We start from the raw sequence: 22,847 nt of genomic DNA, 5'->3' as shown, positions 1-22,847 counted from the left end.
TTCAGATGCACTGAAGATATAAATTGGAGAAAATGCATGAGACTAATTTGGTTATTTATATGGACTTTGTAAATGTCTGTGAAAGAAATAATTCTGTAGCTTATTGCATGATTAGTCAGATTTTCTGAATCATCAATGTGAAAATCCAGTGTTATTGTAAATAATTTGGACATGTTTCTCCATGTTTGTATTTTTCAGTGGCTGCTAATTTACAGAAGATTGTAGATGATCCCAAAGCTTTAAAAACACTGACATTTAAGTTGGTAAGTTGAAAGTTCTGGTAAGAAGGTAAATATTTTGCCATGCTCTGCCAGCAAGGAACAGCAACAGTTTAATAACCTGCTCTGCAATGTTGTTGCTATTGTTGCTTTCTTTCGGGATCCATTTTTGCATCTGTCATTTGCCTGTTTAACATCTGGGAACATTTTCTGACGATGACCAGGAGTTTACTCTTCCATGAGTGTAGCTTGCTTCCCAGTACATCTTTAAGAGGGGTCACTGGAGAAATCTTGAAGCCTGTACTGTTCTGCTTCCAGATTGTATGGCACCTTGACCATACAGACAAAATTAAACTTCATTCCAACCAACACTGTTAATAAAGCTTTCCCAGAGTGAAAGCCAAGTGGTTCTAACTTTTAAAAATTGAGGCTGATTGTTGTAGAAATGGTTTAGGTAATTGGAAGCGATTGTAGAACTACTCGCTGAAGGCTTGTGAACAAAGACCTAACATTTTAACTCCCCATTTCAAATCACAGCAATAGATTCTCGTAGAGAAGAGGTGTTCCAGCAGTTTTTCTGCTCTAGCAGACTTGAAATGTGAGAACTGGAGTGGCCATAAAGATATAGATCCTGAGCATTCTGGCATCATTCTAAAACCAAGAGACACGGTGACCATGGCCAGAAATAGAAGTCCAAACAGTCAAAAGTGACTATTTTCCTGAAAGTTTGAGCAAACAGTACATTAAGTGACTCATTTTAAAATTATGAATCTTATCAAGAGCCAGTCAGAATGCCACAAGCAATTTAAGATATAAATGACTAACACTTTGCTGTGCACAATATGTATTGATGATCTGTCTTTTTTATTTCTTGTGAAAATTTAATGGAAAGTGTACACGGCCAAAGACATGAAAATGATCAGTTACAGTAAATGTTAGCCCTGTGCTAATGAATTTTCTGGGTCTTGCCTCTCGTCTGATTTCATATGGCTAGGCTGTGGGATGAAAGCAAAACACAAAGATTCTCACAGAAAGAATTTATCTGAAGAAATTTGTTTCGATAACAAAAAGAATGGTTTACTCAGACACAGAATGGTAAAATTAACAAATTGAAAAACCCATCTTCTGGTTTACAACATTTCTGTCACCTCTATTATGATTCTAATCCGCCTACATCTTTGTGAACATATTTCATTCATATGAGAATGTACTGATGGAGAAAATGGTACCCTGTGTCAGGATTTCAAGCCAATATTAATGTTTCTTTATTCATTTTTTTATACCATAACAAAGAAGTTATAACACACCACCTCCAGAAGATCGGTCTCATTTTGAATATGCAAACAAAGATAAGAGATTAGAGCTTTTGTGCTGGCTTAGCCCCACACTCGCTAAACTTGCTTACCTATGAAACAGGAATAGCAACCCCCCACCCTTTGCCTATTACTGAAGGTCTGATAAAAACAGCTATACTATAGGGGCGCCTGGGTGGCTCAGTCAGTTGAGCGTCCTACTTTAGGGCAGGTCATGATCTTGCGGGTTCGTGAGTTCAGGCCCCATATGGGGCTTGCTGCTGTCAGCCTGTCAGGGCAGAGCCCACTTTGGATCCTCTGCGCTCGCGAACACGCACACACACACACACACACACACACACACACACACACCCCCGCCCCTGTCCCTGCCCCTCCCCTGCTTTCACTCTCCCAAAAATAAATATTAAAAAAAACACACAGAAACACCTACTATACCTTGTAAAACTCCCCTCATCTCCTACTTGAATCAATTTATTGCTTCTCCAGATTCTCTCACATGATTCTGTCCTCTTCATCCCCGTTTCCAGCACCCTTGTGGGATCCTCTTATCTTCCAAAACAGATCTTCCTGCCTACAGTTTGCCAGCCTCTGGCTCCATTCACCACACTGTGGCTGTGGCCAGAGTGCTTCTACAGTGCACAGCGCTCCAAATACTTGAGTGGCTCTCCACTGCCCTCTACTACAACTCAGACCCCTGACCAGACCTCCCTTTAAGGTTCCTGCCCTACCTTTCTGGGTCTGCCCTCACTCTCCCCACCTCTCTCCCCCTCATTCCCTATCTGCTCCTGGCTTCATCTGCTGGCCTCTTTGCATGTGCTTTCTCCTCTTACTTAGACATTCCTCCAACTTCTCCAGGCTGCTTCGTCGTCTCCCCACACCTCAGCATGTTCTAACTTTCTCCTGGCCTTTTGCTTTCTCCAGGAAGCCTTCTCTGACGTCCAGTCCTGGCTTAGATGATCTTCTGTTCCCCCCCCATGAATTCATACCTCTTAAGAAGTCTAGAGGTTCCAGTGGCCAGAGGCTTCTGCCTTGGACCCACAATGCCTAGCACAGTGGCTGGCACACAGCAGAATAATACCAGCCTCATTTAGAAAAACTAGCCATCATTGGTTTTTCCTTGCCATTTGTTTTAATCCCTGTAAAATGATTAGGATGGGGACTTCTGCTTCATGCCCTGTTTGTAGAGTCCCTTAAAATTCCTTGGCCTTGCCTGCAAAAATCACAAGAATCCCTTTCTTATGCATCCACTGTTTGCTAGACAGTGCGTGAAGTGTTTTACATACTTCACCTCGGTTAATTTAGTCCTCACGATCCCACAAGATGGTGATATCATCAGGCTCATTTTCTGTTCTAGGAATCCGAGACTCTGTGCAGCATCTTCACTTACCCAGGATCATACAGCTGCAGGCACTGCAAATTCAACTCTGGTCTCACATCACAGCCCAGGCTCTTCAACAACAGTTGATTCTTAGAGACAGGACGCTGCAGCCTTGTGGTTTTATGGCTTTCTGTTTCTTTGTGGATTCCTCCTTTTGGATGACCATAAAGTCACAAGGCTGCGGGGGTCCTGCCTCTAAGAATGAACTTTTGTCGAAGAACCAGCTGTGTGATTCTGGGTAAGTGAACCCCATATTGACAGCGGTTGAGACGGATTCTCTTCTGTGCTTTAAGCAGATTGAGTAGCATTGGTCTGTCTGGCACAGGAGTCTTGTAAGAGAACCCAGACATGTCTTCCCTTCCCCTGATAGCTTGAGAATGTAGTAATGTGCTGTTCCCAGTGAATGGAAATTAATGGCTTTTTTCCCAAAAGGTAGCTAAAGATGTTAAATAAAGCCAGACTCAGGAGCGTCCTTCTATTTCTGTCACTTACCTCTCTATCCAGCCCTAGTTAAACCTGAGGGGGTCTCTTTGTTGTTACCACTTGCCAGCCAGTTTGAGAGCCACTTGATAGAGCTAATTTGAACTGCTTCTTGGCCTAATCTTCTGTGGAACACTAACATCCTGGCGAAACCAGAGATTCAAACGCATTTGCCTTCGTTCATCCATTTGGCTATTTCCTTGAAGAATAAAAGATCAAAGGATTTCAGAAGCACTTTTCCTCAAAAACTACTGCTGCTCGTGGTCCTTTTATCTCTCAGCTGTTTATCATTTTTATCTCCAAGCTTTTTTTGCTTTCTAAAGGAGAGTGTCAGGAGCCTGAAAATCGTCTAAAGAACACGTTGTATCTTGCTACTGTGGTTCTTTACCTCACAGAACAGTGGTTTACTCAGGGGGTGGTGGGGGCATTTTAAAAAAATCACTGCTGCCTGGGTCCCATACCAGATATCTTTAATGTGATTACTTTTGGTGCAGCCTGGGTTTGGGGCATTTTGAAAGCATCCCCTGGTGATTCCAGTATTTAGCCACAGCTGAGAAACATGCTGTTTTGTGGATAGTTCAGTCTCTGATCTCTTTTCTCTCTACTCTCCCACCACTATTAGAATTATATGGCTCAAGTTTGAAAAGGTGTCTGTCCTTATATATCTGCTTACATAAGAAAAACAATGGCCCAGAGAGCAAAGATACTGGTTATATCAAGAAGAGCATTTACTTTTTTCCTTGCCCAGTGAGATCTTGTACTTCACTTATTATAAGTCAGATGAAGCTAGATTTCCATTGTTGGCATGACCAGAGGCAGGAAGATCAGAAACCTTTTTCATATGTAACACTTTTAACAAAGTGGTTCAAGCACAGAGGGCATTTCAGCTCAAGTGTAACATGCTTTCAGTTTAACATCTCAGTACTGCCTCTTTGTTGATTGTCGTAAGCCTTGCCTTGAGACAAGTCTCCATAAATGCCTTTTAAGGCATTTTTAAATTTGCTCCTTTGCAGTTTTATAAAGTAATTGAACCTTGCTGCTTTCGACTTGGAATTTTTGAAATTGCATTAATAAAAATACGAAAGATAATTTGCCCTTAAAGAATACAAATTGTGAGTATATGTAATTAACATCCAGTTGGTACACATTTACATGTGGGTAAGTGAACTCATTTAATAGCATGCATTTACGTACTGAAGTTTAATAACATGCATTACGTACAGTGATTTTCATAGGCATTTTGTCAATTAATGACTAACGGGCCTTAGTTTTCGAGGCTTTCAGCTCAGGTGTAGTTGGAGGCTGCATAACGGAAGGCAGCATTTCCTGAAGCACAGGTAAAGCAAAGACCAAAATGAGATTTAAAACTACTTAAGAGTATTAACTTTTTCTCCCTACTGAAAGGGGAGTAAGGTAAGAAAAATCTTTAGGGAACCTATCAGTTCAAGAAGATCCAGGTAGCCTCTCTGAGCCTCCTGCTCCAGTCTGAGACACTGGTTCTCCAGGTGTGGTCCCCAGACCAGCAGTGTCTGCTTCATCTGGAAACTTGATAAAAATGTAGCCTTCCAGGGCCACATCCCAGGCCTAATGAATCAAGAGTCTCTGGGGGGCGGGGCACAGGAATCGGTTTTAACAAGCTCTCCAGGTGATGCTAAGGTTTGAGAACCTCTGCTTTATAGGAAACATGGAGCCAACTCGGTGCTTCACACTTTGGGAAGCACTCAGGTAGAACAGTGGTTCCAACTCTACTGACCTTTTGCATCAAGGGAGCTCAAAATCCCAGTACCCAAGCCACACCCCAGACCAATTCATTCACGACCTCTGGGATGGCAGTGTAGATTTTCAAATTTCCAGTGGTTCCAAAGCGAACACAGGTTTGAGGTGGAATATACTAAATCCTTTGTTGGCATTTCAGCAGTCTTCACAGCATCTGCACCAGAAGTAGGTTCCATTTCAAGACCACTTTGCTCATCCATAAAAAGCAACTCCTCATCTGCTCAGATTTTATCCTGACCTTGTGGCAATTCAGTCCCATCTTCAGGCTCCACTTCTAATTCTAGTTCTCTTGCTGTTTCTACTACATCTGAAGTTACTTTCTCCACTGAAACTTTGAAGCCCTCAAAGTCATCCATGAGGACTGGGAACGGTTTCTTCCAAATTCCTGTGAATGTAGACATTTTGACCACTTCCTAAGAGTCACTCATGCCCTTAATGGCATTTAGAAAGGTGAAGTTTTCCAGAAGGTTTTCAATTTTCTTTGCCCAGATCCATCAGAGAAATCACTGTCTGTGGCAGCTATAGCCTTATGAGAAGTATTTCTTAAATAATAAGACTTGAAAGTTAAGGGGCATGTGGGTGGCTCAGTCAGGTGAGTGTCTGACTTCGGCTCAGGTCAAAAGTTGAAATTACTCCTTGACCCATGGACTCTAGAATGGATATTGTGTTAGCAGCCATGAAAACCACATTAATCTCACAGTCCAGCTCCATCAGATCTCTTGGGTGACCAAGTACATTGTCAGTGAGCAGTAATATTGTGAAAGGAATCTTTTCTGAGCAGTTCTTAACAGTGGGCTTCAAATATTTCAATATACCGTTTTGTAAGCAAATGTGCTGTTGTTCCATTTATAGAGTACATATTCTATAAATAGCTCTAACATAATTCTTAAGGGCCCTAAGATTTTTGGAATGGTAAATGAGCATTGACTTCAATGTAAAATCACCACCTAGCATTAGCCCCTAAGAGGAGTCAGCCTGTCCTCTTTGAAGCTTTGAAGCCAGGCACTGACGTCTCCTCTCTAGCTGTGAAGTCCAAAGTGGCATTTTCTTCCAAAAGAAAACTGTTTGGGGGGCTCCTGGGTGGCTCAGTCAGTTAAGCGTCTGACTTTGGCTTAGGTCATGATCTCACAGCTAGTGAGTTCGAGCCCCATGTCGGGCTCTGTGCTGACAGCTCAGAGCCTGGAGCCTGCTTCAGATTCTGTGTCTCCCTCTTTCTCTGCCCCTCCCCTGCTCATGCACGCTCTCTCTCTCTCCAAAACATGAAAAAAAATTTTTTTAAGCTGTTTTTGTCTACACAGAAAATCTGTTGTTTAGTGTAGCCACCTTCTTTAATTCTCTTAGCTGGATCTTCTGGATCACTTGCTGCTTCACCTCGTACTTTTATGTTATGGAGATAACTTCTTTCCTTAAACCTCATGAACCAACCTCTGCTAACTTCCAAATTTTCTTCTGCAACTTCCTCACTTCCCTCAGACTTAAAAGAATTGAAGAAAGTTAGGGCCTTACTCTGGATTAGGCTTTGGCTTAAGGGAATGTGGTGGCTGATTTGATCTTGTATCCAGACCACCAAATCTTTCTTCATATCAGCAGTTAAGACGGCTGTTTTGCTTTCTTATCATTCGTGTGTTCACTGGAGTAGTGTATGTTCAATTTCCTTCAAGATCTTTTTTTGAACTTTGGCATTCACAGCTTGTGAGAGGCCTAGCTTTTGGCCTGTCTCTGCTTTTGACATGCCTTCCTCATTAAGCTGAATCATTTTTAGGTTTTAATTTAAAGTGAGAGATGTGTGATTCTTTCTTTCCCTTGAACATTTGGAGGCCATTGTAGGGTTATTAAGTGGCCTAATTTCAATACAGTTGTGTCTCAAGGAATCAGGAGGCCTGAGGAGAGGGAGAGAGGTGAGTGGAACAGTCAGAACACACACAACATTTATGGGTTAAGTTCGTGGGCCCCAAAACAACTGCAAAAGTAACCCCAGAGATCACTGATGTCATATCACTATAACAAATATAATGAAAAAGTTTTAAAAATGGTGAAAATTACCAAAATATTACACAGACACGAAGCGAACCAATGCTTTTGGGAAAATTACACCAATAGACTTACTTGGTATAGGATTGCCACAAACCTTCAGTTTGTGAAAAATGTGGTATCCACGAAAGGCAACAAAGTGAAGTGCAATAAAACAAGGTATGCTTATATACTGAAGGATAGTGGTTGTCTCCAGGAAAAGCTCTTGTGAGGTTGAGTTGTAAGCTGAACTAGCCATGTTTTCCCCCGTGGAACACTAATTTTATTTGGAAGAATAACTGACAAAATGTGGTTGTTCAGACTAAGGAATTGGCAGACATTTTTTCAACATGAACCAAGTAAGCCTGGCGCTTTAAGGAAAACAACTGGCCATATTTGTTCTCGATAATAAACTTCAGCTTTCGAGCAGAAAAATGACTTTGGAAAACTTGCATCTGCCCCTGTAACCTTGACAGCATCCCAGTACTTACTTTTTCTGATGAGATTAGTGATATGTGATAGTTTTGAACATGATTGGTTGGCATGGTGTATTGAGACATAGAGATTATAGAACAAACTGTGTCAGCAGTGGAAGATGTACATAATTCAGTGATGCCGAAAAGTCATACCTGGGCAAAAGATCAATTCAAAACGCAAGACAGACTAATGGTTTTAATCTAACAGAATTAAATTTCAATACTATGGTTTCAGATTCCACGTCGCAACTAACTTTTAGGAAACTCCACTTGGAAAGTCTCAAAGTAGTAACAAACAATATCCACAATTATCAGAAAGACTTTTAAAATTCTATTTGTTCCCTTTTTCAACTACATATTTATATGAGGCTGGATTTTCTTATATATACTTCAAGGAAAACAACCTAAAACAATAGATTGAATGTAGAAGCAGATAGGGAAATCTCACCATCTTCCATTAAGCAAGACATTAAAGAGATTTGCAAAATATAAAGCAGTGCCACTCAGTTTGGGTAAACTGGTTATTTTTCATGATTTTATTTATGCTAGCATGTAGTGGGTTTATTATTAGATTTAATGAAGTAGTAAATGAATAATTCAGAAATTTCTCAGTTTTAATTTCTGAGACCTTCAGTATAATATAATCTACATAACCATGTTTGTTTTTAATTATTTTAATACTTAAAAATACTTTAAACATGACTTCAATAATGTTAAAAATTTTTCAGTTTTAATTTCTAAAATAGTCAATATAATAAATGTAACCTGCAAAAACATAAGCTTTTCAAGTTTTATTTTGATTCCAGTATAGTTATCATACAGTGTTACATTAGTTTCAAGGTGAACAATGTTATGATTCAACACTTCCCTACACCCAGTGTTCACCACAAGGGCCCTCCTTAATCCCCATTGCTTATTTCACCCATCCCCCCATCCACACTCCTCTGGTAGCCATCAGTTTGTTCTCTATGGTCAAGAGTTAAGCTTCTTGGTTTGTCTCTTTTTGTTTTCCCTTTGCTTATTTGTTTTGTTTCTTAACTTCCACGTATGAGTGAAATCATATGGCATTTGTCTTTCTGTGACTCCTTTTGCTTAGCGTTATATTGTCTAGCTCCATCCATGTCATTGCAAATAGCAAGATTTCATTCTTTTTACGGCTGAATAATATTTTGTGTGTGTATGTATGTATGTATGTATATGTATATATGTATGCATATATATGAACATACTACATCTTCTTTATCCATTCATCGATCAGTGGATGCTTGACTGCTTCCATATCATGGCCACGGTGAATAATGCTGCTATAAGCATACAGGTGCACGTATCCTTCTGAACTGGTGTTTTTGTATTCTTTGAGTAAATACTCCATAGTGCAATTGCTGGATCATAGGGTAGTTCTAACTTTTTGAGGAACTCCCACATATTCTTTTCCGTAGTGGCTGCACAAGTTTGCATTCCCACCAATAGTGAGTGTTCCTTTTCTCCACATCCTCGCCAACAGCTGTTGTTTCTTGTGTTGCTTTTAGCCATTCTGACAGTTATGAGGTCATATCTCATTGTAGTTTTGATTTGCAGTTCTCTGATGGTAATTGATGTGAATATCTTTTCATGGGTCTCTTGGCCATCTATCTGATCTTCTTTGAAGAAATGTGTGTTTGTGTCTTCTGCCCATTTTATAATTGGATTATTTGTTTCTTACATGTTGAGTTTTATAAGTTTTAAAATATATTTTGGATACTAACTCTTTATTGGATATCATTTGTAAATATCTTCTCCCTTTCAGTAGGCTGCCTTTTAGTTTTGTTTCCTTTGCTGGTGTAGAAACTTTTTATTTTGATGAAGTCCCAATAGTTTATTTTTGCTTTTGTTTCTCTTGCCCCAGACTTATTTAGTAAGAAGTTGCTATGGCCGGTGTCAATGAGGTTACTGCTTGTGTTCTCTACTAGGATTTTTATGGTTTCAGATCTCATATCTAGGTCTTTAATCCATTTTGAATTTTTGTATATGGGGTCAGAGAATGGTCCAGTTTTCCCAACACCATTTGTTGAACAGACTGTCTTTAGCCCATTGGATACTCTTTTATGCTTTGTTAAAGATTAATTGACCATATAATTGTGGGTTTATTTCTGGGTTTTCTACTCTGTTCCATTGATCTATGTGTCTTTTTTTGTGCCAGTATCATACAGTTTTGATGACTACAGCTTTGCAGTCTAACTTGAAGTCCAGAATTATGATGCCTCCAGCTTTGCTTTTTCAAGATTGCTTTGGTTACTCAAGGTCTTTTGTAGTTCTATACAAATTCTAGGATTTTTGTTCTAGTTTTGTGGAGAATGCTGGTGGTATTTTGGTGTTAATTCCTTTGGGTAGAATAGACGTCTTAACAATATTTGTACTTCCAGTCCATGAGAATGGAATGTCTTTTCGTTTCTTTGTGTCTTCTTCAATTTCTTTCATCAGTATTTTATTCCTAGGTATCTTAGTATTTTTGGAGCAATTGTAAATGGGATTGTTTTCTTAATTTCTCTTTCTGCTGCTTCATTATTGGTATATAGAAATACCACAGATTTCTGTACATTGATTTTGCATCCTGTGACATTACTGAATTTGTTGATCACTTCTGGTAGTTTTTTGGTGGGGTCTTTTGGGTTTTCTATATATAGTGTCATGTCATCTGTAAATATGAATGTTTCACTTCTTCCTTACTGATTTGGATGCCTTTATTTTTGTTGTCTGATTGCTGTGGCTAGGACTTTCAGTATTATGTTGAATAACAGTGGGGAGCGTGGACATCCTTGTCTTGTTCCTAACCTTAGAGAAAAAGCTGTTTTTCCCCATTAAGGATGTTAACTGTTTTTCATAGATGGCCTTTATTATATTGAGGTATGTTCCCTCTGAACCTACTCTGTTGAAGACTTTTATCATGAATGAAGGTTGTACTTTGTCAAGTGTTTTTTGTGTCCATTGAAATGATACGGTTTTTTTTTTCCTTTCTCTTAATGTTGTATCACATTGATTGATTTGTGAATATTGAACCAGCCTTGCATCCCAGGAATAAATCCCACTTGATGGTGACGAATGATTTAAAACAAAACAAAACAAAACAAAAGCACAAGATTTTGAAGTCCTTGATAATTTTTAAGAGTATAAAGAGTACCTGAGACCAAGAAGTTTGAGAACTGCTGCTTTAAGGGTCTCTGGTCCCTTTGCTATAGATTCCAGAATCTTTTGCATATTGCCCTCAGTGTTTTGCAGGCCATAGTGAGAGAGGCAAGGACTCAGCCTTGGTTAAGAGAGAGTCGGCAGGGTAGTGGGAGAAGAAGAGCTGAGTGCCTGACTCAAAGCCAGGCAACCTGGTCTGTGCCTCTTTGCCAGGAAACCGAATGTTCCAGTGTCGCTGGGGGAGGGAGGCGCTGGGACTGAGGGTGACAGGTGGACTCCCTGTGTGATGTACCCACAATAACCACTGGTTTGATCACCCACTTGCATTGTAAATTCTCACTTCCACTACTCTTCACAAGAGGGACTTAAGATTTTTCTTTCATGTCTAGTTGGCTTAACCACTATTGGATATTTTGTTTTTATTTCGGGTCATTTCAACCTCCTGCTCGTCCCACTGCCAAATTTCTGATGTATCTTTGACATGCAGGGATGCGCTTCACAGCTTCACACTGTCTGCTCCCTCCTCATCCCTGCCAGCAGCTATTGGTGCTCCTGGGGTGTTTGTCATTTGCCTATTAATTACATGCGTTGTGTCTGCCCCCATTCACTGCATTGAGTAAGTGAGCAGTAAGTCAGCAGTAACTACATAGCAGGGGAAGGTTTAGGGAGATACACAAACAGGGCTTGTGGAACAAGAAAACTGGTGGTGGTGGGGGTTGAGTGTCATAGTATTTGTATGACAAACACCCACGGGAAAATACCTTATCTGACAACCCTCCTGTGCCTGTACTACTTTGTTAAAAGTGATAAGGAAAGGGACGTTTTTGATCTTACTGCCCTTTACTGAATATCTTGTCAGAGTAAAGCTAGAGAAATCATTGGACAGGGACAGAGTAAATTCTTTAAATGTCAACTAACGTTTCTACCCTTTATGCTTATGTAAGAAAATCAACAGCGTAAGTGCTGACACCATTACTTTAAAGATAATTACTTAAAAATATTCAAGTTATATGTTCTAATTAGCTGCTTATTGTAAGGGAGAATGTCGAGGTTGACAAAGGGCTGAGTTTATGTACTGTTTTTTGGAGCAGCGCAGAGCGGTTCATTGTGATGATTGGAAAGGGCTTTTTTTTTTTTTTTTTACATGGGAAACTAATTGTTTTGACAATAATTTAGCAGGAATTAGGCCAAGAAAAAGTTTGGATGGCCCTTTAGTGATTAATTGCCCATTCCCAGTCATTCATCATACATTTTTCTCCCTACTTGTGGTACTTACATAATGTCTGGTTCTGATTTATGTACTCTGAAGAGGCAGCCTGGAATGGTGATCTGAGTACTGTGTGTGTATGTGTGTGTGTGCACGTGCATGTGTAGGAAAGAGAGGGAAGTGGAAAAAAAAAAAACACTTGAACGAGGACAAGTGAGAGGTTTGATGGACAGTGACTTGTTTTCACTTTTTAATTTTGAAGAAAAATCAAAATATTTGACATGCTATAATTTGGGCCAATTTTAGGCAATAAATGTCCTAAAATATTATAAACAAAACTCTGTCATGGAAAAATAAGTTATCTATCATGAGCCATTCAACTACTTGGTAACCACTCCTTTTTTCTTTTTTTTTCTTTTTGTCAGTATTAGAGAAGACACCTTTTGGTAAAAACCAGGTTTACCCTCAATGACCTGTTAAGTCGCTTGTGCTCATTTTCATAATTTTTTTTTTAATAAATGGAAGTGTGTACATCTTAATTCCCTCTACCTATTTTGCCCATCCACCCAGCCCCTTCCTTTCTGGTAACCACCAACTTTGTTTTCTGTATTTAAGAGTCTGTTTCATTGTTCATTTGTTTTGTGTTTTAGATTCCACATATAAATGAAATACAATATTTGTCCTTCTCTGACTATCTCACTTAGCATAATATCCTCTAGGTCCATCCTTGGTGCAAATGGCCAGATCTTATTCCTGTTTACGGACGAGTAATATTCCAGTGTATATACATATACCACATCTTTATCCATTTATCTGTGGATAGACACTTAGGTTGGTTTGATATCTTGGCTATTATACATAATGCTGCAGTAGACATAGGGGTGCATATATCCTTTCAAATTACTGTTTTCATTTTCTTCGGTAAATAGCCAGTAGTGGAACTACTGGTATTTCTATTTTAATTGTTGGAGGAACCTCCATATTGTTTTCCACAGTGGCTGTACCACTGCATTCCCCGCCAACAATGCACAAAAATTACCTTCTCTCCCTACCCTTGCCAACATTTGTTATTTCTTGTCTTTTGATCCTTTCATTCTGGCAGGTATAAGGTGATATCTCATTGGATTTTGATTTACGTTTCCCTGATGATGAGTGATGTTGAGCATCTTTTCATGTATATTTTGGCTATCTGTAAGTCTTCTTTGGAAAAATGCCTACTCAGGTCCTCTGCCCATTTTTTTTTTTTTTTTACTGGATTATGTATTTTTTGGTTGTTGTTGAATTGTAGAAGTTATATTTTAGATTATTGACCTGTTATCCAATATATAATTTACAAATATCTTCTCCCATTCAATAGGTTGCCTTTTCATTTTGTTGATGGTTTCCTTTGCTGTGCAAAAGCTTTTTATTTGATGTAGTTCCAATAGTTTATTTTTGCTTTTGTTTCCCTTGGCCTGAGAAGTCAGGTCCAGAAAAATGTTGCTAGGGCTGATGTCCAAGAGATTACTGCCTGTGTTTTTTTTCTAGGATTTTTATGGTTTTAGGCCTTCAATTCATTTTATTTTTGTGTATGGTGTAAGAAAGTGGCCTAGTTTCATTCTTTGCACGTAGCTGTCCAGTTTTCGCAGCACTGTTTGTGGGGGGACTGTCTTTTCTTCATTGTATACTCTTGCCTCCTTTGTTGTAAATTAATTGACCATATAAGTATGGGATTGTTTCTGGGCTATCATGTTCCATTGATCTGTGTGTGTTTTTGTCCCACTACCATACTATTTTGATTACCATAGCTTTGTAGTATATCTTGAAGTTTGGGATTTTGATACCTCCCTGCTTTGTTCTTCTTTCTCAAGATTGCTTTGGCTATTTGGAGTCTTTTGTGGTTCCATATAAACTATGATTATTTGTCCTAGTTCTGTGAAAAATACTACTGGTATTTTGATAGGGATTGCATTAGGTGATATGGATATTTTATCTCTCCATTTGTGTCTTCAGTTTCTTTCATTAGTGTCTTACTGTTTTCAGAGTACAGGTCTTTCACCTTTTTGGCTAAATTTATTCCAAGATATTTTATTGTAATATTCCTTTAAAATTATTAAGGAACTCTAATTTGAAAGTATACTTAAGATCACTTTCTTGGCAGTCTCAAAGCTTTAAGCCTAGACATTGTGGTGTTTTAACGGGAACAAATCCCTCCCCCTCTGCACCCCCGTTTTCTGCACTTGATAGCAAGCATGATGGTCAGATTTGTTACAGTAGTAATTAAGCGCTGGAAGAAATGGGACACTGGCCCCATGCAGATTGTGCCTTTGCTTGGATCAACTGGCACTGAAGGTGTCTTTTTCCCTTTTCAGGCTTCAGGCTGTGATGGGTCGGAGATTCCGGACGAAGTGAAGCTGATCGGGTTTGCCCAGTTGAGTGTCAGCTGATGTATGTCCCTTGACATCTCCCCCTGATCTGTCATGCCCCCACCTCACACCATTTCCCTCGATCTTCCTCCCCCACCCCTACTCCCTCCACCTCACTCCCAATTCCCACAAAATCAGAAGATTGTGAAGAGTCTGGCTTCAGTGACATGGGATAAAAAAGAATTTTTTTAAACTTACAACACTCCGAGTTCTGCTTTATTCTCTAGCAATCCACAGTATGAGAACAAGCAAATGCCACAGCTGCACGACTGTTGCTAATTTTTCCAAAAGCTATTTAATATTCTTAGCAATCAATTCGGATATCCCTTAAGTGAAAAGAATCTGAAATACACTCAGGTGGTCCTATTTATTGGCAACAAAAGGAATTTTTTCTATCAGAAGCCTATTTCTTCTTTCATTGTTGTTCTTTCTGTTCTACTTTAATTGTACATCTGACAATACTGCCTCTTTTATGTTGTATTTAGAAATTAATATACTTATAAAATTAAGATTTATTAGCCAAACTTGAATTCTAGTTTTAAAACTGACTGTGAATTTTATTTTTCATATATTTATGCATTACACACCTTAGCTATAAGAAGAAAAGTTTTTGATTATATGCTTCTTGCAGTTAATCTCTTGTTATTTAAACAAAAAAAATTCAGGTCTATCTTTGGAGTATTTATAACTTTTGATTTTTGAAATGACTGAATTAGGAACTTAGATGCTTATTCTTTTGGTTTGTTTGCCTAAAAACCAATCCACAATCTGATTGTCTCTTGGGAGAGGGAGGTGCCTTGCAAACTTTCATAGTAAGAATGTGCCTGAGGCTGCTTTACTCTGGAATAGTCTCAGATCTAAAACTTCCTCTACATAAAGTGGCATATGTAAGTTTTGCTTCATTGGAACATATAGAATGCTATATAAAATGTTGCCATTCTATTAGACTGCTAATTATGTACCCATCTCTGATTTGACTTCTCTGTGATAGGATTTGTTATTCCAAAGGTGATAAACTTGAAGATACCAGAATCTGAGTTTTACTTGAAATTCTGCAGAATACCCAGATGGAGTGAAAAATAGAAAGGGTTTCTGTGCAATGACTAAAAAAAGGTAAAATGCTGTTAAGTTTCGAGAATAAATACTTTCACGTTTCGAGAATAAATACTTTCACCCAAGTAGCCCTCTGCTTGACTATATATTAAGGAATAGTAAACCTTAGGATTTTCAAAATTGGAGTCTAAACTTTCAGGGAGGTGGGCTCCCAGGATGGTACCATTGCTCTTTCCTAGCTAACCCTAGATATGGCAGCTCTTTAATGTACTTTAAAAAGCAAATATATATTACTAAGGAAAGAAAAGTTATTTATAATTGCCTTGTCATAATTGTTAAGGTGTTCTAGAGCCATTTGCATACAACTTAATGTAATTTCATTCCATTCTATTGTTTACACAACAATTACTCAAAGATGACTGCAAAGGTAAAAGGAAAATAAAAGTGTATTGCACAAAGAGATGGTGTCACATGGTTTCCTTCCTCCTTCAGGTAGCACCTGCATGGCAGCAGTGAGATTTAGCACTTCCATGCCTCCTAAGAACTAAGGAGGGAAAAGTGCCCTTAAGGGAACAAGGCATCCATTCAGTCTGAGAATCAGGTTTGACAATTATTCACACTCCATGTAGTAGGGCCACCGGGAACAAGAGCAAAAAAATTCCTTACAGCGAATTCATTTTAGCCCTGAGGCTTGGAGTGGTTAAGTGACTTTTCCAGGGCCCTTCACAAAGCTTCTTACAGAACTGGTCTCCCAAGGCCCTGGTCCTGATATTCAGAGCATGTTCTTAACACTCTGTACAACTTGTAGACGAAAATAGTATAAGACCCTCATCTTCTGAGAGAGTCAAACATACCTGAATAACTGGAGGACCTTGTTTTGCAACATAGTGATAAGTATCATATAATATCTGTTTAATGTATGTCCATAGTCCCACATCTTCACTGCTAGCATTTGAGAGAGTTTATATACATCCATACAATAGGATAAAGATTTTTTTAATGAGAAAATTAGGATGAGAACTGGTTAACAGTATGAATGCAAGGGTCAAGTTCATGCAAAGAGGTGTCTGACTGCGTACAGCCCACTCGTTTTTTTTTCCTTTCTAAAGTTAGGAGAAATACAGTTTTTCCTAGTACTAAAGCCTGCAATGAATTTTTCTCTAGGCAGTTACATTTAGGTATTCAGAAACTTCAAAACTCTCCGAACAGCCCTACAAATACATAGTTACGTTTTGAACACTTACCTTTTGTAGTGCTTTCAGCAGATGCTCAGAGTCATGTGATAGGAAGTGCCAGTACCAGTCAGCAAGGAGCTGAGAGCATAGTCCAAGCAGTTACCGTCACTTGTGCTCTAGAAAGACACAGTAATCAAACTGTCTAAAAGGAACGAGTGCACTGTATGACCACGACTGTTTCTCTTAGCCAAGCTTTTGAGGAAAGAGGACATACAGCAATGAAGCATTCAAGGACCTAAGCTCCACTGAACACGTATGTCGTATTATTTGGATAGATTCATATGCCTTGACAAACAGGTGGGTTCACAGCCTCTTAGGAAAATCAAGGCACCCACGTCTCATACCTAAATACACACAAAAACTTTTTAACATCAGTGTGCCTCTATTATGGTCAACTTGTAAAGCTGTAGTAATAGAAGCAAGCTCCCTTTTATCTCATTTGAACTCCCAATGTATTGTCCTTGTGCGAGAAAAATGGTTTTCTGCATTTAAAACAACTTTTAGAGATCCTTATAAGTCATGTGTGATAAAAATTTCTTATTTTTCCAGGAAAAAAAAGTAGCCTTTAGTTCCCCACGTGTTCCATATCTTATGTGCTGGTAAACATGGTGGATGGCCCCCACGTCTGAGTAGGGTCAGGTAGTAGTCTTTAGACGAAGACCCAAGAATTCCCTCAAAAAAATATTCCTACATACAATGATGTTGGCATGTAAAATTTTCCTATTAGGAATTTTCATTCACTCATTTCACTAATGCACCTACAGTCTATTTAGTTTTAAGCAATATACCTCCCGGGTGAACCCTCCAAGTTAAATTACAGAGATGGTGAATATAAGCCCAATTCATGTTGGAGGGCTTCTGCCAAAACTTGGGATTTGCATTTGACAGTAAACGATCTTTTGTTTTTTCTTGGAAGTACATTTGATAACAGAAGCTGTTGCTTAGTGAGGCCCACTGAGGTTGTGACGGTAAAATCATATCAACTTAAAATAAAATGTTACCAATTTCTTATAACTGAAAACATGCTTCTAATTCACCCAAAAGTGGCCTTTATACAATTATGATTCCACTTAAAGGGAACCCAGATATACCTGTTTTTCTGCTGTACATATTTATATTGCCAAATCCTAGCTAAGAACGCTGACTCTCACCAGGATATTTAGGGGTAGTGTGAATATAAGTAGGGTGCCACTGTGGGTGGTACTAGAACATTCCCCCTCAGGACTGGAATGTCCCAGCCTGGAAGTACACGCTGCTTTCCAGGGTTCTAAGTTTCAAGAGGTCTATTACAAGGCCTAACAGCCATAAACAAATGGCTTTCAAGTGATAATTTCCATTGTGTATCTTCATGAACTAAAAATTCAAGTATAATGAGTTTGATTATAAGTGAGTGTTACGTTTAGGCTAATGCAACACTGCCTGGAGTTTGGTGCTTGGGATGTGCACTCTCAGGAATAATAGAAATATTTAAGGCATGTAACTGGTGCAGACAGTAAGAAAATATGTTTAAAATGATAAAGTGACTCACTCCCTCAGTATATCGATTAACACCCAAACCACCACCAAAAATGAGGGAGCTGGCACTCCACTGGAAAAGACAAGGCATTAAAAAATGGTCAAAAGTACCTGTTTCCAGGGGCATCCAGATGGCTCAGTCGGTTGAGCATCTGACTCGATTCCAGCTCAAGTCATGCGTGATCTCATAGTTCGTGGGTTCAAGCCCCACAACCAGCTGTGTGCTGATGGCACAGAGCCTGCTTGGGATTCTCTCTCCCCCTCTCTTTGCCACGTTCCAGCTCTTGCTTGCTCGCACACATGCTCTCTGTCTCTCTGAATAAATAAACATTAAAAAAAAAAATACCTGTTTGCAAAATGTCCCAGTGGTTGCCCAGCTGATATTATGCCACGGAGAAAAATGCATGGTCAAATAACAGTGATGTCCTTTTATCTGCCTTCTTTTGCCTTGCTCACCAAACCTAGCTGGGTAGTTTGGGTATCTAAGAACAGTGAAGAAAATCCACATGATTAAATTATCAGCCACTGTGCATCCTGTGCCAAACCAACGGATACTGTTTTCTAATCGAGCATCCCCAGATGGAAACACGAAGACACATAAAACTTCCCCCTACATGAGTTATAGCATACAGAATATCATTAGCTGAAGTTTGTTGAGCCCTTATAATTTAGCTCATAACTCATCAAAGGGCAAGAAATGTTATTAAAAGTTACAATCTTACTCTATTGTTATTTGAATGTGCTACAGAATGATGAAAGGGCAGTAATAGAATAATCATTCCTAGAGTGTACTTATCCCTCATATAGAAAACCGTCTTAAGAAACCAAGACTTGTAATTTATCACAGAGGAAACTGGCTTACTTTCTAGATAGAATATTCAGTAAAATAGCAGGCCCGTAATCTGCGAGGAGGGAGGATAGTGTGCTTCTTTACAAAATGGTATAGACGATACTCTGGTCCAGCCTTCACCCAGATGAATAATTTGGTGTTGAGCAATTCTGGCAGCACTTAGATGTGTTAAGTAACATAAAGTTCAAAATGAATGGTGATCAGAGGAAGGTTGTGTGTATACTCAGGTAGATTTTTCACATACCTCAGTCTTTTTTTTTCTCCTCTCCAAACTCAAGGGGATTCTGAAAAAGGAAACAGAATCAAAATGAAACAGATGATTGAGGAAGTATCGTACTGAAATGCCAAGCACTGTTCATACATGTTATTGGAAAACCCTGACTTCAGATCCAGCACTATTTTCCCATGTTCTAGAACATTGTAATGAAGCTTAGCTGTATACAATATCAAATCTGATTCACAGTAGTCCTGTGATAATGTTTATATGTACACTGAGTCACAACGGAAGATCTAATTCTTATTGAGGTTGAGGATTGTAGCCAGTAAAAGTTTGAAAGCCACTCCTTTAAGCCATTTTGAATTTTTTTTTTTATTCTTGCAGCCAAAAGCAGTCACTTTGCTAAGTACTTTACATCTTCTCATTTAATCTTAAAAACTCTGTTGGCTAGGTTTTATTACACCACGTTAAAGATGAGAGAACTAAGCCTTAGAAGGACTAAGATGCCCAAGCTAACACAGTGTCAAATATGAGGCAGAACTTGGAATGTAGGTAAATTTGGTTCTAAAGCCCCCACTCTCAATCATATCAGACAGCCTCCCTACATGATACAAGCACATACGTTATTGCAGGCTTTCTCTGGACCATGCGCTAAACCAAAGACTTCCTACCTCACCTTGCTTAAGCCTCTCAACAACTCTGGGAAATTGGTTTCATTATCTGCATGTTACAGATGAGGAAATAGATGTACACAGGTCTTAAGTAACTTCTCCAAGGTCAGTAGGTAACAGGGACGGAACGCAAGTCAGGAGGACTCCAGAACATTTCCACTGTACCTTAGAGAGCTGCCTCTCTTCAGGGCCTATCCAGATTTTGCGGGGCCTGAAATTTCTACGATTAAGGGTAGGGAACTCTAAGTTTGGGTGCAAAGTTACTTGTGGCAAATAGATACCGAGTCTTGCAAGGGGCCCTGACCATTACTCCTGGTAACTCTGCCACCAGGTCACAGATGTTGCATCTGCTTTTCAATTCATGATTCATATTAGAACTTGTATATTCATCAGAATCTTTTGTGATGTGGCTTCCAAATCTAGGAAGGGAAGTAATTTTTCCAAGATCAAAGAACGCGAGATGGTAGTTTGAGAAGGGACAGTTTCAGCCTGATTATTTTAAGTGCCTTTAAAAAAATAATTAAATTCCAATGTAAACAAAAGAAAAACCAATCACATTCCTTAGTAATAAAATATAAAACCAATGTACCTTCTGCTCAGGCTTTGTTGCCAACTGTCAGTGTGACCTCACCCAAGTTCTGTTTCACTCCACTAAGCCTCAGTGTACTCATTTTTAGATTGAGGGGGATTAATTAGTTGATTATTAACTTCCTTTCCAACATGAACATTCTAGAGGCCTAATTGAGCAGAGGAATGAATAAACTGGTTGCTGCTTGCCTGTAGTGGTCCATCCATTCAGCTGTACAGTCGAGCTGTTGGTGAATTGAGTTTTAGAAATTCTAATCAGGTAATTAGGAAAGAGTTGGTGGTACAGGGAGAGTCAGGTTCAAACTACTTCAAGTTAAAAAGATGGGTATGTTAATTAGCTTGACTATTTCACAATCTATATGTATATTGAAACATCAGGTTGTACACCTTAAATATATATTGTTTTTATTTCTCAATTATGCCTGTGGACACGGTCTTAAGAGAGGTAAAATATTTCTACTTTATGGCTATCCCCTAAGCACCTAGTACTTCACAGGGCCCGTTCCACCAAGCTCTTTCTTTCCTCATAGAGCTCCTGTTACAAGAGGAAAGGCAGGAAGTGTGTTGAGGAAAGGAGAGGTGAGGAGAGAGACATCTGACCGACCATCCTACCCACTCATACTGCCTGCCACGTGTGGGTAAAAGCAGCCACAGCGTCCCTGTTGACTCCTATGAGCTAAGTCAAAACCAAAATCTTAGAAATCTTATATCTCTATTATTTCTAGCATTTTTGTTTTATAGTTAATGATTAAAATTATTAAAAATAGTTAACATTACTAAAAATAGTGACCACAGAGTACCTACCTTATTCCAACTGCTTTTCATATGTATTATCTCTTAATCTTATTATAACTATGCAGGGGCGCCTGGTGGCTCAGTCAGTTGAGCGTCCGACTTCGGCTCAGGTCACGATCTCATGGTTTGTGAGTTCGGGCCCCCGTGTCAGGCTCTGTGATGACAGCTTGGAACCGGGAGCCTACTTCTGATTCTGTGTCTCCCTCTCTCTCTGTTCCTCCCCTGCTCACACTCTGTCTCTCTCTCAAAAATAAGTAAAGATTTTAAAAAATTTTTAAAAAATAACTATGCAAAGCAGGTATGCCTGTGTCTAAATTACAGATGAAATGAAGTTCAGAGAAGTAACTTATCCAAGATCAACAAGTGAATGGCAGTCCTAGAATTTGAATTCGCATGTATCTTCTTACTATACCACATTGTCACCCAGTTAAATGCATCGTCCCTATATTTATTATAATATAGTATTATGTATTATATATAATTAAAAAATAGATTATTTAATTGCCTTCCAATCAACCAATAAGCTGCTTACAGGAACAGTTTCAAAGGAAACTTGGTAATGTTGTCTGGTACAGACCCTTACTGAATATGTGTTGAGAAATACAATATATCTTGCAAGAATAAAAAATCCATTAGGAGACATGTCTTGTTGAAAAACAATGACTACAATCAGACCAGCAAAGAATCCGGGCATAAAAATTGCAAGTGGTAGTTACAGGGTGATCAAGAAAAGGACAGTCTGAGTGGCGACGTTTTCAGCTGTTCCTCTGTTGGCAGCCTTTCAAACCCACACGACTACTAAATGCATTAGTATTAGGAAGACTGTGATAACACTACAGTCAGCTGTGTAAAATGAATTTAAGAGTGACTGACAGATAAGTAGACTTGAAGTAGCAAATTGCTGAAAAGATCATCTCGGAACTGTGAAGCAGAATGATACTTTGGTGTGGGTTAAAAGAGAAAGAGTTGACATGTCCATCACAAGAGCCACCTTGAGGATCAGTCAAGTACTTCAACTTCTCAGAACCAGCATGGTATAGAATAAGGTTCAGTGTCTCATTGAAGTATCACCTGGACAATGCTCACTACCATAAAATTCACCTTGAGTCTAAATCCTTTCTATTCCTCACTTTATTAGCTCTTTGCCCTTAATCAGAAAGATAGGAGACTTGTATTTAAGCAATAGTATAATGCTGGGCTCTTTGTGGCAAGCCCTGTAGATTTCAGGTAATAGTTTGGTATTGCCTCTTTAAAAGAGTATCATCAATGTCTGTGCTCCATTTGTGCAGGGAGACTTTGCATTTGGTCGCTGAGCCTCAGTATTTTACAGCACAGCATTCTAGACACCCAGATCAATTAGACACTTATGAAGGGAGCTAAACCATGAAAATAAGAACTCTGTGACATTTTATTAACAGCCATATATGGAAGACTTAGCTTAGGGAAACTGTGCAATAATTGAATGAATGGATGAATGCTATGTTTATACAATTCCCTC

General features: G+C 39.0%; 1 protein-coding gene across 6 annotated transcripts in view; it reads left to right on the top strand.

The window, feature by feature from the left end:
- The window catches only part of STK39 (serine/threonine kinase 39), a 317,083-nt gene extending 295,834 nt beyond the window's left edge, over positions 1 to 21,249 (top strand). For 4 of the 6 annotated variants that reach the window (XM_042994630.1, XM_042994632.1, XM_042994634.1 and 1 more), the window contains exons 17-19: positions 199 to 263; positions 14,372 to 14,430; positions 15,417 to 15,938. In XM_042994630.1, coding sequence (XP_042850564.1) covers positions 199 to 263; positions 14,372 to 14,430; positions 15,417 to 15,462 — 170 coding nt within the window. In that variant the 3' untranslated portion in view covers positions 15,463 to 15,938. Of the gene's footprint in view, positions 1 to 198; positions 264 to 14,371; positions 14,448 to 15,416; positions 15,939 to 21,084 lie in introns of those variants that run through there. The other 2 variants (XR_006220759.1, XM_042994631.1) reach the window with 2 other exon arrangements.
- The last annotated feature ends 1,598 nt before the right edge of the window (positions 21,250 to 22,847 follow it).

Source organism: Panthera tigris, chromosome C1 (assembly GCF_018350195.1).
Source record: "Panthera tigris isolate Pti1 chromosome C1, P.tigris_Pti1_mat1.1, whole genome shotgun sequence".
In the NCBI taxonomy this organism is placed as follows: Eukaryota; Metazoa; Chordata; class Mammalia; order Carnivora; family Felidae; genus Panthera; species Panthera tigris.
This window is presented reverse-complemented; position numbering and strand designations above follow the sequence as displayed.